This window comes from Solanum dulcamara, chromosome 9, assembly GCF_947179165.1.
Source record: "Solanum dulcamara chromosome 9, daSolDulc1.2, whole genome shotgun sequence".
NCBI lineage: Eukaryota > Viridiplantae > Streptophyta > Magnoliopsida > Solanales > Solanaceae > Solanum > Solanum dulcamara.
In genome coordinates, this window is record NC_077245.1 from 27,468,212 (window position 1) to 27,486,086 (window position 17,875).

The 17,875-nt window shown below is 35.2% G+C and overlaps 1 protein-coding gene and 1 long non-coding RNA gene across 2 annotated transcripts; both read right to left on the reverse strand.

The window, feature by feature from the left end:
* Nucleotides 1–6,092: 6,092 nt before the first annotated feature.
* Nucleotides 6,093–17,040, reverse strand: LOC129904041 (uncharacterized). Its single transcript, XR_008770351.1, has 2 exons — nt 16,796–17,040; nt 6,093–6,538 (listed from the first exon to the last, which is right to left on the reverse strand). It is a non-coding gene; the product is annotated as an uncharacterized LOC129904041 (long non-coding RNA).
* Nucleotides 6,545–10,675, reverse strand: LOC129904040 (uncharacterized). The gene is made up of 2 exons (XM_055979569.1): nt 7,070–10,675; nt 6,545–6,955 (listed from the first exon to the last, which is right to left on the reverse strand). The coding sequence occupies exon 1, from the start codon at nt 9,632–9,634 to the stop codon at nt 8,951–8,953; it is 684 nt and encodes a 227-aa protein (XP_055835544.1). The 5' UTR covers nt 9,635–10,675; the 3' UTR covers nt 6,545–6,955; nt 7,070–8,950.
* Nucleotides 17,041–17,875: the final 835 nt, after the last annotated feature.

Genomic DNA, 17,875 nt, shown 5'->3' on the forward strand with positions numbered 1-17,875 from the left:
TGTTCAAAAGTGGTATTTTGGGACTAACCAAAGCTACGAGCCTTGAAATGGAATTCTGTTAGTTTCATCAGCTTCGGAATGTGGAATTTAGTCTTGGAGCATCATTGTTTCTGAATTTGGAATTGTTTCGGGGATTTAAGGTCTTAAGTTGGAAGTTGAAGTTATTTTAGAGTAAGGTTTGACTTTGGTTAACAATCGGAGCTCGGATGCCCAAATTGAATTTTTAATGAGTTCAATGGTTTCATGAGGTTTTTTTGGGCTTAAGAAGAGTTTCAGTGCATTTTTCGGGAGCTCTGAGGGTGTTTGATCTTTTTGAGTCCTAAACTAATTTGGTTGAGACTAAATGGATTCTGTGTCAAGGAGACCTCAAATTCAAATTTTAATGATTCCATTGAGTCCAGAACGTCGAATTTAGTAGGATAGCATGTATGGTTTGTGTGCACGGAATTCCGAATAAATCATGAGGGTCCATTCGGAAATTTGAGAAGTGGAATGATTTTTAAATGTTGTGATCTGGTGCATGATTCGCTTTTGCGAAGGGAAGGTCACAAAAGAGACCTCCTCTTTATCGAAGGACCTATCACTTTCGCGATAGGGGCCACTTAAGCAGGGTTCACAAAAGCAAATCAGGATCGCGAAAGCGACCCTGTGCCGCTTTAGCAACACCTGAGTGAATCTTGTTGGGGTTTCAACTCCATTTCTCCATTTTTGTGACCCTAGATCTTGGGATAGGAGATTTTGAAGTGTTTTTTCAAGACTTGTTGATTGGGTAAGTGTTTTTAACTAAGAATCTTCAATACCCATCGATTAAATTGTGATTTCAACTCCGAAGTCTTGATTTTGGACTTCAAATTTTGGGAATTTTCTCAAGAACTCAAAATTTTCTTAAATTGGTGATTGGGATTGTTTTTAACTCCATTTTTGAAATGATTTTCGTTAATAAATTTTAATTTTCTTGAGGGACATTTTCAAGCAATAAATCCAAGAATTTAACACCATTTTCGGAATCGTAATTTTTAATCGTTTTGAAGCTCTTGCTCGAATTTTGTGGAATTGGTGTTGTCAGTTTCGGATTCTTATCACGAATCGTTATTTGAATAGATTGCATTGATTCATAGAACCGATGTAAAGGGAAGGCCCAAATTTCAAAGTAGATTGTGATTGATTAAGTCAAGTGAATTTCTAAACCTTCGTTAAAGCTTGTAGAATCTAGTATTTCTCGTTATGTGTGTTGGAGAGTAATGGAAATTGGTTCGGGTACTTGTTCATTTTGATTGATCTTAATATTGAAGAAGAAGGGTAATAAAATAAAATTTTGATGGTTTATGTTGATGTGATGATGACTTTATATATTGCGGACATGTGAAGTGATTACCTTGATATGAAATGTGTATTATTGTTGTTGATATGATTATATTATCATGATTTGTATGAACTTATCTTATTTGCATTGGTTCTGATATACTAGGATGAAATTGAAATGATGATGATGCCAAAAGAAAATGGTTCTGACAATACTGAAGGGAAATGGTTCCGACGATTGATGATTATGCCGAAGAAAACTGGTTCTGGCGATTGATGATTATGCCGAAGGAAAATGATTCTGGCGATGGATGTTTATGCCGAAGAAAAATGGTTTTGGAGAATACATGGACCATGTGAGTCCCATATGGGTTCCGGGCTGCTAATCAGCAGATGTGTATCATTACAATAGACATGCATCACTATACGTGATATTTCATTGCATATCTTTTGCCATTTATGGATTGTATTTTCCCCTTTGTTGTATTCTGTGAATGGCACTATTGAACTTGATGTGATTGACTGAGACGTTGTTGAGCTATTCCTGATTTTGAGACACTTTATGTTTGAACTGTTAGATTGGGATGATTTCTATGCAGGTTGTAGTTAAGGAGGTTTGGTTGGGATGACAGGAGTAATTGTATTCTATTTAGCTTTTCCAAGTTTTAGTTGTCCGCTTGTTGAGTACCGTGTTATTTGGTAATCACTCTTTGCTTCTACACTTGTGTAGGTTGTGACCCCTAACCTGCGTGACTTCTAGCATTTTTATCACATTCGAGGCTTCTGTTTGAGTGTTGAGGTAGTTGTTGCATCCTTCTAATGGACACCTCATACTTTGTCTATGTTTCAGTCCTATTTTTGAGACGAAGACATTATGATTGTTTTCCTTTTCTTATTCTGTATTTCATTAATGGCTTGTACACGTGACAACCAATCTTAGAGGATTTTGAATTTATTTATCCATTTTTTCTTGAATTATGTATCTTATTATCTTATTTCTTCTGCATTTACTTTCCATTGGGTTTTGGGCTGACTCATCTCAGTGAGTTGAGACGAGTGTCATCACACCCGGATTCGAATTGTGATAATATGTAACTGGAATGATGCATCTTGATAAGAGTAAAAGCTTATTGACTTGCAGTCTTGACACTAGTAGATGTTATGCTTTAAATACAAGGCAAAAAGGGTTTGATATACACCTCAACTTTGTCATTTGGAGTTGAAATACCCCTCGTTATAAAAGTGATTAATATATACCCCTATTGTTTCACAAATGACTCATATATACCCTTTTCCTCTAACGGAAGTGGAAAAAAATAATTTCGAACTTGTTTTTTTAATTTTTTATTAAAAAAATATTCCATGTAGGAGTATATTTGATCTTTCTCACATGTTTTTTTCCTTCTTTAATTCAATGGCTAATTTGAATTTATTATTTTGATGGTTAAATTTATTTTTTCACTAATTTTCTTGTAAAATTTATCATAGATGCCCCAAACCTTTTTTTACAGATATGAAAAATAAATTACAATATAGCTGCAAAAAAATTAGTTTTAAATTTATTTATTTATTTCATTCACACTTTTTTCTTTTTATTTTTCATATTTTAACACTAAAGAACAAAAGAAAAAAATGAAATAAGAATAAGAAACTCAAATAATGATAATTAAAAAAGTCAAAAAATAATTCATGTGTGAAAAAGGATCAAATATACCCCTGAACTTTGCTAAAATGCTTATATATAACCCTACATGAATTTAAAATTAATTTTTTCATTTTCTTTAGATGAAACGAGTATATTTGAGCCACCTTTATAATAATATGGTATGTATATCACTTTTATAGCTAGGAGTTTAGATGGTAAAGTTGAAGGGTATGTCATGTTCTTTTCCCTAGATACTAATGCATATTGTCACTTAACCAGAAAAAATCTGAAATTTTCTGAAAGCCTGAAACATTTACAAGTTTTTGGAACTTGCCCATAATTCTTATATGGAATAAATTCAGTAAGATAATGAATGGTACAAAAATGACTATGTTCACCCATATATATTTATGGAAATCAACATCCTTCATATTGTTGTCTAAGTTGATGACTTGAATTGAAACTCTTGAAGAGTTTCCAAAAGAGTAGATTATCTGCTAAAATAAATTCAATTTCATATTACAAATGAAAGCCTGATATACATTTGTTTATCCTAACAATTATTACTGTGCATATATAGGGTGTTCATCTTATCGGCATAAGAGTTTGAATATTGTGTACATAACAACAAATCATACAAAAGATAACAATAGTTTATGAAGCAAGTGAGGAATGTATACTTAGTGTTAGGGGTGTACATGGTCGAATTGGTTCGGATTTTCCCTATGTATTCAGACGTCTGCTGATATATCGGGAAGTTCAGTGATGTATTCGAAGTTTAAAAATTTTAAGAAATTTTTGAAATTTGAAAAAGAGTGGGAAAATAATGTAATTAACTCTTAACACTATGGGATTTATATAAATTGCATTTTTTAAATCTATAAACCAAATCAAACTAATAAAACTTGAGCTTTTCAACCTCAGATTATTTTGGATTTTCGGATTTTTTCGATAAAGTATTCCTACAAACATATAATTAACTTATGCTCTAAATATTTATTTAGTCCTATCAAAATACAACTATCTAAGATATTTTAAAGAAAATAACACAAAATATGAGATGAGTGAAAACTAAAATATTCAACAAAAAATAATAATGAAATCGCATAAAATAAATATTGTAAATTAATAAGTTATAATGAAAATGATCATAATTTAAAAGTACTAAATCATGCTAAAATAATTCTAAAAGTATTAATTACATGATTAAACATTAAAGAAAAAATAAAACTAGCTTATGTATTTTAAATGTCTAAACCAACATAAAATTAAAGAAAACATATTCAACATTTTTGTCATTCTTAGTGTTGAATTAATTTTTTTTGTAAGCATTAGTATTGATTTGATTTTGATTTGAACTTTATTAGAGTTACTAATATCTATGGAGTATGGACTATAACCTTTTTGGACCATTTAAAATTCTAAGTCTCAAAAACTTAAAATAATATGTTAAAAGATAAAAATTATGAAAAAATATAAGAAATATTTAGAAATCATATCAAAGTAAATACTTTAAGTATAAAATAATTTTTTAAAAATTATATATATAATGTTGGGCTGGTTTGGTCTCGCATTGACTTTTTTTAGTTAAAATCAAACCAACTCAAATATAGTCAGATATTTTTTCCAATACCAAACCTAGTCAAATCAAACTATTAGTCCCTTTTTTTCCGATTTGACCCGATTTATGAGTTGATTCGATTTTTGCTTTGATTTTGTACATCCCTATTTAGCGTGATTCCAATAATATTATAGGATGATAATGCAACTCTATTAAATGATTGAAAATACAAATGAACAATAAATTCATCAAATGATGATTTGGCAGATCTGATCACAAAGAAACTGCAAACTTCAACGATTGATGATTTTGCACACAAAATTGGTGTACATCATCTACAAAAATTATGTGATACTATAACCAAGAGGAGTGAAATACTTTTTTTTCGTAATCAAGATTTTATCCTATTAAATTTTTTTGGTAAGTTTTTTAATGAGGTCGCTAACAATGCGTATTACTAAATATGTATACTCTTTTTGCTTCAATAGACTTCTTTTCACTGATTTTTTTCCTTGTAAAATTTTAACGAAGCACATTATTTATCAATGAACACTCATGAGGAAGTGTTATATATACACCATACTATTCATGTTCATTACACAGTTTTTCGTATAAGTTTGAAATAAAGCAGACAACTTGCAAATAGCTCAAGCAAATATATTGCAAGCAACTCAAGCAGGCAACTTGCGAGTAACACTTGAAAAACTTTACAGCAGCTTTCTCAGAATAGCAATCAAACAGGTAACTTGTAAATAGCTCAAGCAGATAACTTGCAAGCAACTTTCGAAAAGCTTTATAGCAGCTTCCTGAAAAGCCTTGTACCAAGCTTTTTTCTTTCATAATAGAGAGCTAAATTAATTTATTTGTGCAACAGTTTGAAGCAAAAATAAAATCACTCTCCCCCGACTTCTTTGGCTATATCTCTTGTTGTCTTAATTTTTATTATTAGTTCATAACAAAAGTTTCTTTTATATAATTTTTGTCAAATATTACTTTAATATTTTAAAAGTTTTAATTTTTTGTTATATTTACTATTTCCATATATATAAATTTTACTTCAAAGAGCCATGGCGTACAATACTATCGAATATTATATATTTCATCATCGTATCCTAATAACCCGTCATCCCTTTTGCTATCGATGAAATATTTAATTTAATATGTCATTTACTGAAAACATGTAATTATCTTAGACAATGTCCCAGGTCTGTCATTACATTTTCTTTTTCTTATAAACACTTGTCATTTTGATCCTAGGATGTTCTTTTGAAGGTGGATTGGCTTTTGGAATGGAAACAAAGAAACTTGTGTCAGAATATCCATCCAAAAATGATTTCTTTTTCTTTCTTTAAAACTACTATCTTTATCCCAAAGCCTGAAAGGACAGAAATACAATTACAATAATATTACATTTACACCTACCTTTGAACAGACGAATCAAATCTGAAATTAGCACACCCTGCATGTGGTTGACCACCTAAAAGCATTGCTTTAGGTGTTTTTGAAAGATAAAACTAGAACATAAAATCGATCCAGATATGAGGTCAAGTCATTCAGAAAGCAGAAAATGAGTAGAACATGGGATGACAAAACACTCCATAAGTTGGTGTTTTTTTAAGCGTATTCAGAAAATATTATTTAAGAATCAGGCACAAACGTCTTTGTTGCCGTTGAAAAAATAAGAAAAGCAAACGCCATTGTATAGCTAAGCTAAAACTGAAAGCTATTAAAAGCTTTAAAACAATAGGTTTTGGTCTTCACAAGAACGAACGCAGAACTGCATTATTGTGAGGGAGACCCAAATAAGAAGCTGATCTAGCCCGAAGCAGTTTTCTTTTGCTGGAAAACGACAGCATAAACCGGGACTATAACACCAATGGCGACTGCAGACCAAACACCAAGGGTCATCTTCAGCTTCTGATTGGACATCCTGTCTAAGTTGTACATGTGTTTAGCATGAAGATAGAATGGCTCATCATGGCCATGTCCTCCCATTCTTGTTACACTAGTTGAATGAATTCCTCTGCTCACTGTCGAAACAAAAAGTTTTTAAACTTCAGTAAGATGAGATGTATAAAAACAAGAATCTTGTGGAACTTGAATGAAAGGCTGCTTATAGAAAGTCAGATGCAAAGACAATGAGCTTTTAAGCTTCAAAGCTAAACAAAGGGAAGTTCCAAAGGACCAAAGCAAAAGAAACTACTAATATAGGCACAATGACGGTATTGAAAGTTCGTACAATGCATGGGATGCAGCCATTTTGGTTTAAGAGAGGCCAGAGAGAGAAACAAAAATTTATTCGCAACTATACAGATGAAAGGATAGTCAAAGCAAGAAAGACCTTGTTGCTAGTCTGATAAAAGCAGTGCTAGGACTTGAGGCTAAAGCATACTGCTGGGATGATTCTCTTTAGTTTCTCAGTTCTCACAAAAGTTGGTGAACAGTACCTAAGTTGATAATCAGACTCAGAATTACATCAATATCATCTTCCCTTTCTATAAAGAGGTACAATATTAGTAAACACAGAGACACACATACATGAACAAACATAGTTAACATACATTCATAGTCAGGGGTGACGCTATGGTGGTGCAAGGGTGGTCAACCGAACACCCTTCGCCGGAAAATTACACTATATATCTAATATATAGCATTTTGAACACCCTTTGACACAACAGAGAGCAGTAGTTCAGCGGCAAGGGTGTGCACGAAGCTGTAGGACACTCAGGTTCTTACCTGCATCCACATATTTGTTATATTATTTTTGGCTTTAACAATGGGCCTAAGCTCCTGAAATAAAGAGACCAAAAATGCAAATCCACCCTTTGACACAATAGAGAGCAGCAGTTCAGCGGTGAGGGTATGCACAAAGTTGTAGTTAGCTCAAGTTCGATTTCCTGTGTCTACATATTTGTTATGGTATTTTGTGCCTGCCTTTTCTGCTTTAAAATTGGGCTTGATGTCACGGACTTAGACTTCAGCTAAGACTTCTATGCGGCACTTGACAACTTACTCGAGACTCTTTCACAATCTGATAAGCTCAAGTAAGCCTTTTTAAACTAGATCGCTAAAGGAACGTCAGATTGAAGAAAAACAAGAGAGATTTTTAAGAAGATTTATTTATTGCTTGGAAGATTGCTTGATTGATGTACAAATGAATGGCTCCTCTCATTTATACTACTCACTGGGGGCTTAAATGCAAATAATAATTTTTTATACAATTCCCTCTATATTTACAAACTAGTCCCTCTTCTAGAATGCTCTACATATCTAGATTACTCTAAATCTTTCCAAGAATTCTCTTTGATCTTCTAGAGTCTTCCATTAACCTCTCTATGACTCTAGATTCTTTCTCCTTAAACATGATCAAGTGGCGAGTCATAACATTCTCCCCCACCTGATGTGGCGACGACCGCAGAGCACTGCTGCTGCAAAAACTACCGGATTTTGTCTTTAAACTGCCACAAGTCTTCATACTGTTCCCATGTGGCCTCCTCCGAAGATTGTCCCATCTAGTGGATAAGGAACATGGCAGTGGCCTGTTGTCCCTGTTTTTGCTTGGCTTAGTCAATAATGGTCTCCGTTTCTCGTGATCTATTTTGCGCCTTTGAGGTAAGTGTCTTGGCAACTCTTCCGGCATCACGTCCTTCTCTATGTATGGTGGCAACACCTCTCGAGCACTATTGTCTTCGCCCAAACTTGCAATGGTGTCTACGAACGTCAGCCCCCCCTTCTCTAGGCCCTTCACAAGCTGCATAACCGATGGTTGGGCTTGTCCTTCCGTCTTTGGCACCTTAACTAGGAGTACCATACAAGATCCCTCTTGCTCCATGACCAAGAGATGTTGAAGGTAAAGATCGATCATCGTGTGGCATCTTTGAAAGAACTCATGTCCAAGGATTATATCAAAGATGTCTAAGGGAGCGATAGTGAAGTTGACCATAGCAAGAGCGGATCGTCCATTGATCATGATGTCTACATACTGCGCGTCGTATTCTTTTGGCTTCCCTGATTGCTTTGTGATAGCTCTGCATAGTCCAATCAGGCCCAATTGCATCGTGTCTGAACCTTGTCCTTGCTCTTGTGCATCTTTCTCCTTCCATTCCTATAGTATGGCACCAGGGTTCTTCAATTCAGGGCACCATGCATAGCCATGTGGCCCTCCGCATACGTAGCAACCATTCCCCTTTGTAGTATGTGTCTTCCAGTCGGCATCGCTTCAACGTCCAGACTTCTTGCCATCAGACTTATAGGTGCCATGATTCTTGGGATGTGGTTGTTGCTCTTTGCTTTCACCACGATCTTCCCCACCTTGGTCATGACTACCTCTCATCTCATCTCATCTCCTCTTCCTCGGACATTCTTGTCATGCCTGAAGTCTATTAAAATTTTGACCTATGTGATGGCTTCATCGATAGTCCTGACCTATCGGCGTTCCAACACTATCTTGCCCAATGTTGCAGCCCATCCATGAAGTGAAACATGTCTTCATCTGTGAGGTTGGGAATCTGAAGTGTGGGAGTGGTGAACTCTTTCACGTATGCCCTTATACTGCCCGTTTGCTTCAGCTCCCTAAACCTGCACTTTGCCTCATAGATGACATTGTTGGGGAAGGCCTTCTTGAACTTATCTCGGAACTGCTCCCATATATTGATGGTGCAACGCCCATTCCCTATCTCCGACTCTTTTCGCTTCCACCACAGCATAGCCATCCCCGAGAGGTATAGCACGGTCGTGTTGATCCCCGTCTTGTCACTCTTCATTTTGTTACACTTGAAGTAATTCTCCAAGTGCCAAAAAAAGTTCACCTCTTGCGCGTCACGAGAGCCTTTGAACACTGGTGGCTTAAGAGCCTCAATCTTGCCCTCCCTATCCCTATTGGACATCGCGGATCCTCCAGCTTTGATATCTCCTTTGAGTGCTTTAATCTCAACCTTCATGGTTTCAATCGTGCTTAGTGCATCCATGAACCGACACTCCAAAGAAGTAATAGTCTCTATCTCATACTCCGCAGCATTACGCCCATTCAACTCCTTTTGGATATTGTTGTTCTCCTCGAGGGTGAAGTCCTCAAGAGTCTTGAACTTGCCATCGACCTTGTTCAAGCGCTTGCCTAAAATCTCCATGGCTTGCCTTGCGGCATCCACCCTCGCAATCTACATTCCAGGCGTGACGTCCACGGACTGCTCCTCTCGTTCGTCGTCACTGACCTCAGTGGCTGAAGGTGAGTAAGGTGTTAGGACCTCGCTTGGTGTATGCTCGAACAACATCTCCTCATTCTTCTTAAGGTTCTTCCTTCCACCATCCGACCTGACGTTGGTAGCGTTAGTAGCGTTGATGTCTGCCTCGCTTGTCATTCCCCTAATATCAACCTTTGGTCTGATACCACTTTGTCACGGACTTGGACTTCAACTAAAATTTGCGTGCGGCACTTGACAACTTACTCACGACTCTTTCACGATCTTGTAAGCTCAAGTAAGCCTTTTCAAACTAGATCGCTAAGGGAACACTAGATTGAAGAAAGACGAGAGCTTTTTAAAAAGACTTGTATATTGCTTGGAAGATTGCTTGATTTTGCTTGATTGATGTACAAATGAATATCCCCTCCTATTTATACTACTCACTAGAGGCTTAAGTGCAAATAATAATTACTATACAAGTTCCTCTATACTTACAAACTAGTCCCTCTTTTAGAATGCTCTACATATTTAGATTACTAAGTTCTGCCCCCCCCCTCCCTAAATATGATCAAGTGGCAGGTCAGGACACTAAGCTACCTTTTTAGATAAATATTGTGCAGTTTGATTTCAAATTTTTTTTGGTGCATCCAATTATCGGGAAAAAAAATTATTTACTATCCAAAGTTTGAATACCGTTCATAAAATTTCTCGCAACACCACTGTTCATAGTGACCTATAGATATATCCCTCTCTACCTCTCATCTCTATATTTTCATGAGCAGAGCTTTACTAGTAGGCTGGTTCTTATAGTTAGATAAACAGCATCACTTTCATGCATACAAAATGACGAGCTAGGACCAATAGTTTGTGAATGAGGTTTTACCTGTCAACATAACTATAACTTTTAAGGGTCAATAGGATATTACAAATTCACTTGACAAGTTCTCAAATATCAGATAAAAACAGAGAAAACAAGATGATGTTTTACGTCAGAAGATGCACTCAAAAATGCCAAGCAATTATGTGAATTTGCTTCAATGGGATAGCACTTGAATGGATTATTCGATATTTTGACTCTTTTTTTAATCAATATTGCATATTTTGGTTTATAACAGCAACACCATACCCGGTGTAATCTAACAAGTGGGGTCTGGGGAGAACTTTTTTCCCAAAATGGTGAAAAATGTGAACCAATTCCGACAAATGGGGTGTCAGAAATTATATTTGTATGGTGAAAAAGCATATAGACTTTGGTGTTCATAGTTTCGCTGCATTTTCATCTTTTCGAGAATATAATTTTAGTTTCTGAGGGAATTTGACCACATTTTTCACCATTTTGGGAAAATTTATATTAGAGTGGTCCATTTGAAGCAAACGAGATCGAGTAAATATTCAATGATTTAGTGGGATATTTTAACACACTACTATCCATCTTAATACACTAGTCCTGACTAAAACCAAAGACCTGAACTTGGAAGGTTAGTGATGTTCAGCTGTAAACGATCTTGAAGTAATTATGTGCAAAGGCGTTTGATGTAGATATCACATACAATGTATCTTCTACTTGGCCAATACCAACACACTATCATCTTAAATGGGTCAAGATAAAAGACAGAGAGTGCAATGAACTTTTGTTTGGCATGAAACCTGACAATGATATTTAGCTTAGTAGATGTTTCTAAATGACATGCAAGAGGGTTAACGTAAGAAAAGTACATTCAATTCTATCTGCAATAATCACGTCTAACGAAAAAAAATTCAAGGACAACATCTAGCAAAACATAAAAATCACGTTCCAGTAATTCATGTGCATGTAATTTATGTTGCTAAACATCGAGGAATGAAATCACACATTTGAGCTCCATCAAGTCATTCAATAGTGCTGTCAAACAAGGCCTTTATAAGCTTCAAGCCTCAAGGTACTAGTAACAAAGTCTTATGAAGCACTATAGAGGATACTTTGGTAAAGTATTTGTATTTTCAACTTTTGATTGGTAAGAATGACTCATGTGATCTCTTTCTTCTCTGTAGATTCAGCTAAGCCCCATTAATTTCCAATATCCTGGCTCTACTTCTGCCATGGAACTTGTTGCAGCAGGTTCACCGAGACACTTGGAAGAGAAAAAAGAGGTATGAAATACAAGGGCACAAAAATCAATATTTGTACTGTTGCAACAACTAACAAGCTTCAACCAAGGATGATATATTCGGTTTCAGCTCCTCTCCGGTTACTAATCTCTCCAGTTCCTACCGTTGAATCTCTCTCTGTCATTACAAGTGTTCCTTTAACAAATTAGTACATTCAGAGATTTAGTTAATCCGGACATTTTTACAAGAAAAATCACTTCAAACAATGACAACATGTTTCTCTCTTCCTCTATCTCCTCTCCACTGCCAGAAAAGAATCCCCTCCCTTTCTTCTGTGTTGGATCATACGGTGTTATCAAAGGCGAAAAGCGCAAAAAAGCTCTAACGTCCGTTGGGGCTTTAAGCACAAAGCGCAAATGATGCGTGGGCTTTAATGAAAAAAGGCGCAAAGGGAGAAAAAATACAAATATATATGTTTAGTCCAAGACTAATAATTATAAACATGAATGAAAAATATATGAGCAAAGAAATTGAAAAACAAATTATGATAAAGTAAAATATCAATTGTTTAGTGTCACTTCTTAAGAAGAGGCTGATTGCCGAGGAAAAGTTTTCCTTAGAACCTTGATGACGACACTGAAGCGCACATAAAGCGAGGCAAAGCACTCAACACGTTTTGAGCCTCGCTTCAGGGCTTAAGCGTGCTTAAAGCGCGCCTTTGACTACACTGGAATCATGGTCCATGGATGCACTTTGATTATGAAAGTTTACAAATTCAAGCCCAAAAGAAAAAGAAAAAACATGACCTTATAGTTTCTTTCACCCTTTAATATGCTAAGCAGATAGTAGATATGTGCTGTAATTTCACAGACTGCTCTCACCTTTACAGATGATATGAGCTTAAATGAAGAAATGAGGATTCATATAGCCGACCCCAACTTGTTTTGGACAAATGTACAGTTGTTGTAGAATGTATCACATTTACTAATCGAGTTGTTCAAGGTATAATCCATTGTCCAATACAAATAAATTCTCCTACAAGCTATACAACACTGATTTTTTTTCTCTTGAGGTGAAAAACCTATTTTTCTCTACTTTGGACTAAAAAGAACAAGAAAAAGCTGCTAATATAATGAAATCAAAATAAAGAGGAAAAAGCCCCAAGGGCTTTGGTCTAATGGTAAGAGCACAATACGTAATGTGTGAATTATGTGCATGTCATTGGCTTTGAATCCTGCCACATATAAAAGCCCGATATTAATTAAAATGGAGAAGGGTAAAGTGCTAAAGTCATTATCCATTGAGTTCTGAACCACGAGGCACTTGCCCTCGGGCGTTTCGCGATCATAAAAAGAGAAGGATCCATTTGGTTGCCGAAGAACAGTGGATAATCCAGCTTCCACCGGAAAGTCTCCATAGTTAAATCTCAATGAATAGGAAGGAGCTTCAACTTGAACTAAGAATCCCAGATAAGCTTGAATTTGCACTCACTAGATGGATTTGCTATTAAAGGTAATACTTTTAGCTCTATTCAAGGTAAGAGTTTCTCAGGGATTTCATTCAACGGGTAGATGTCCTCAACTTCCATTTTTCCTTACAGACCTGCCCATCATGGGACTTCAACAGTTAATTACACTCAACATGTCAAAATCCTTGTTCTATCCCCTTCGTGAAGGCAGTTCTACTTTGGTTTGAATTGGTGTTGGACTTGTTTACATGAAATTCTTAATAGATTATGGGAGGAAAAGAAGGGATTCTAAGAATTCTCATCTGGCCGTGGGAGGAAGCATGGAAGACAGAGAACTGACGGGAGGAAGTGTAGGGGCAAAGCAAAAACATTAATATGTTGAGGGGCAAGAATATAGGACCTAATTGGAGAAAATGAAGAGATTAGTTACTCAAAAGGAGCCAGATCTAATTTTTTAGGTCCAAAAAGAAAACCCTTTCATCATCATAGCACCATCATGTGTAGAACAAATGATGGCCAGCATATATTTATGATTGTTCAAGTGTTTAGTCACTAAATTGGGCATTGCAACTCATACATTTTGATTAAGTATGTGTGACTTACAAGGGAAGGCACGGAGCCTTACAGTATTGCCAATACAACACTCCTTGTTAAATTGCCTGAACCCTCACATCTAAAAGCTTGAGATGTTCCAAGATGAGACATTTAGCTTTTCTTTAATTATTTTAGGCCACAAGCCACCTGGCCAAACACGGGAAAAGTAGATGCGTGACGAAGCCCAGCGTTTATACCATATTGAATTGCACAAACTGCCCCACCAGAGAATATAAATTACTACACAGGTGACACTTTTATTTAGTTTATTTAGTTGTTAAAGGCCTGCAACACTTTTAATCAGCTAAACGCCTTTAAAACCCAATAAGCAAAATTTGAGTTTGTTGTATAGAAAAACAGCATGCAACTTGCTATCTGAAAATGTACTAAAGCTAGCTATCAACCCCGACTAAGTTACTCTCTTTCTACTAAGAGAAGAACCCATAAATAGCAGAAGAATATTTTGGGGGAGAAATAACTAACTTGAACTGAAAACCCACCCAAAAATGTAGTTAGTGAGTGATTGATCCACGGCTAGAAGTACATGTTATTAGCTATCTTTTGCATCACATTTTGATCAATTTACTTGTGTTTAAGTTGATTTTATTCTCTTCATGCTTAATATTCGTATTTTGTTGAGTAGGAGATGATTTTGCAAAAACAAAAGACAATTTGGAGCTAAATTGGGGTAAAACGGGCTTTGAAGTCTGAGTAGAAGTCTGAGGCATGGAAGGACACGATTGTGAGCACATGGACTAATATATAGCTAAAAAGGATCACATAAAGCTTGGAAGTTTAAGTAAAAGCCGAAGAAAAATGATCGGGATCAAGTCTAGAGGTCAACGGCCAAGCTTGCACGACGCCAACCAAGAAAAGCAAAAAAGCTGAAACATTAGGCTGCTCCGTGTAGGGATTTAGTGCATTTTTGTTTTTGGTCTTGTCCAACAGAATTCAAGTCTCCGAAGTTGTACTTGGTGCGCAACGCCACTCGCTGCACAACTAACAAAATCATTTTTGGCCCTGGTTGAGTGTTTCTCCACAGTCCACATGATAAATACACCTTGTACATGATTTTTAGGTCATATCAGTATTTTGGATGGCGAAACGCGACAAAAGGCGACAACGGCCTGCCTCACCACAAGGCGAAGCGAGCGGCGAGGCACTCGCATTTTTGACGTACGGCGCCAATTAATACCAAAAAATTAAAATATCTAATTGCATATATAAATAATCATAATCTCAATAGAAATAACATATTAGCAAATATTTCAATTCAAAAATTGAAAATAAATAGTACATAATAAAAGTTTAGAACTTGAATGAGAAAAAAAGAACAAATGTCAAAACAATGACAAAAAAGAGGTAAAAGTAGCTCTGAAGTCTGAAGAAGAAGAAGAAGGAAAAAGAAATAGTGAAAGATTTGAAGAAGAAAAGAAAAAGAAATTAGAAGAAAAGAAGAAATACATATAAGTTGGACTTTGGAGTGGCCGGAAAAGTCTAGCTGATCGCCGGAGTAGTCTAGTCAAGTCAACTAGTTGGAGTCGGAGTCTCAGTCGCAGTCTAAGAGTGCAACTGTGCAAATTTGGAAAGAAAAAAAACCCTAAAATTACCTTTTAAATTTTAAAAGTCTAAATTGGTCGCCTTTTTTTAAGAAAATACAAAAGGCAACACCTTTCTTGCCTTTGTCACCTCTTGCCTTTGTTGCCATTGTCGCCATGGCGTTGCTTTTTGAAGATCGCCTCGCTACAAAGCTAATAGGTGATGAAGGGTCGCGTCGCCTCGAAGCGACCGCCTTTCACAACATTGGGTCATATTCAGGGGATTATACTAGTTTAAAGGAGAGAAACACCGAAGAGGAAAAGGAGATCCAATGAGGGGTAGAACAACGGCTCAAGCGACATCAATCCTAAGCGCTATTCTATCTCTTCTCTTGTAATTTGCTAGTTCTTAGGTTTGTGCTACATGATTGTTGTAGTTTGATACTTGACTTGATTATATTGATTTAGTTATTCAATCTTGCTCTCAATTATCTTTTGTGTAGCTGACTTAGAGGGACTATCTACTAATCCAAAATTGAACTCAGGCGAGGGAATTATATACTTCATAAAAGATTGGATAGGGCTTGTTCTTGAACCTGGGCATCGGAAAATGGATTTGTGTTTAGAATAGAAATATACCTACTCGGCTTGCTTGGTCAGATAAAGGAAATATAATTATGTTCTTATTAATGATAATTCCATAGGCATATATATGTGTTAAGAGTAATTTGAATAGACAAATAAGGACTCAGGAGAGTCTATAAGCAATAGAAAAATTAATTACTCAATTCTCATGGATAACTCAACAGAATTGTTAGCTACCATAACCCTAGGATCTTACATTCCCTTGAACTCTCCTCATGTTCTTTACTTGCATCTTTTATAGTGTCATTGTAGTATTCCTTAGATATACTCACTTCTTGGAATGAATAATTTGTATTCAGTAAATAGTTAACAACACGTCCTCATGGGATCGATACTCTACTTATCACTTTATTACTTGTCAACCACGTATATTTACTTGTGTGATGGACCTGATCACCAATGAACCTGCGGTCACGCTACACCTCATTGTCCCGAAAGATTTTCTTTTTTCCGCTGTATGCAAACATATGTGGTCAGAAATGATATGTGGTATACATAAAACTTTTCTGTTTATTTTCTATTGGGCAGGATGGGGATTTTACAATTCAATCAAGTAGGTCAGCAGAGAAGGTCACAACCAAGAAAATCAATAGATCTAAAGAAAGATAAAGACCCATCAAAGTACATAATTCCAAGAAAAATCACAATAGATTAAACAAACATGAAAGAACATATTCATTCCGATTGATTTGGTGGGATTATCAACTTCATTGGGAAAAAAAAACAATAAAAAATGAAGAAAAAAAACAAGAATAAGAAGGGACAGGAATTAACCTGAGTTGGAAAAGACGGATTGGGAGGAGCTGAAAAGCTTGGATGCACACGACCTCAAAGCCATCGCTGCTGTGTGTGTGTTTGAGAGAGAGACGGAGAGGAGTTCTATGATGGGATTTCTACAGGCAGGCGAAATCTGGGTTTTGCATATTCAATTTTATAGTGGAAAAGAAATCAATATTATAGGAAAGTTTTACAAATTTAAATATGCGGAAAAGGCCTAAAACACCTCTTAATCATGAGAATTGGTACAAAAATATAACTCGTCAATCTATTGGGCTTAAAATGTCTTCGACATCAATCTTTGGGGTCTGTTTTACCCTTATTTCTAACAGTAAAAAATATTCAAAATGGAAAAGAGCCAAAAATAACTCTTAACTATAGAAAAAAGGTTTACAAATACTCTTCATCCACCATTTGGTCTAAAAATAACTTTCTATTCATCTTTTAATCTAAAAATACATTTTCATTCACCTTTTTAGCTCACTATAACTCTTAAAACTAACAACTCTCTCTTTAATTTTTATTTTTTAAAAAATATTTATAATGTGTCATTTTTCTTATTGGATGAAATAAAAATTCCACCTCCACTAAAAATAATTATAATTTATCTAAGCTAAAAACAATATACATTTTCAAGACTCCAAATTTATTTTTTAAAATCTAATAGTTTTTTGTTGCCGAAGGTTTTGCTTCTTATTTTTTTTTAAAGTCGGTTTTGGGATCATGAAGAAGGATATTGTTTTGATTTGGATAAATTATGGAGAAAAATATTTAAAAAATAACTTTTTTATTTGTTGTAGTTTTTTTCTTTTAATATAGTTTTTTATGGTTATCAAGCATGTATATTGTTTTAGTTTGGATGAATTATGAGAAAAAAATTGAAAAAAACTTTTTTTAAAAAAATCTTTTAGTTATACGTATTATTACCAGATAGTTTTACAATAACTATCTTGTAAAAACAAAAAAAATTATTTATTTATTTTTAACCATCTTATAATAACTAATTTAGATTAAAATAATTTTTAACTAGCTTGTAATAACTAGAAAATAATTTAGTTATACGTATAACTAAAATCT

Coding starts and splice junctions, on each gene's coding strand:
- LOC129904040 (XM_055979569.1), bottom strand. CDS start 9,634: ATGGAGATTTTAGGCAAGCGCTTGAACAAGGTCGATGGCAAGTTCAAG.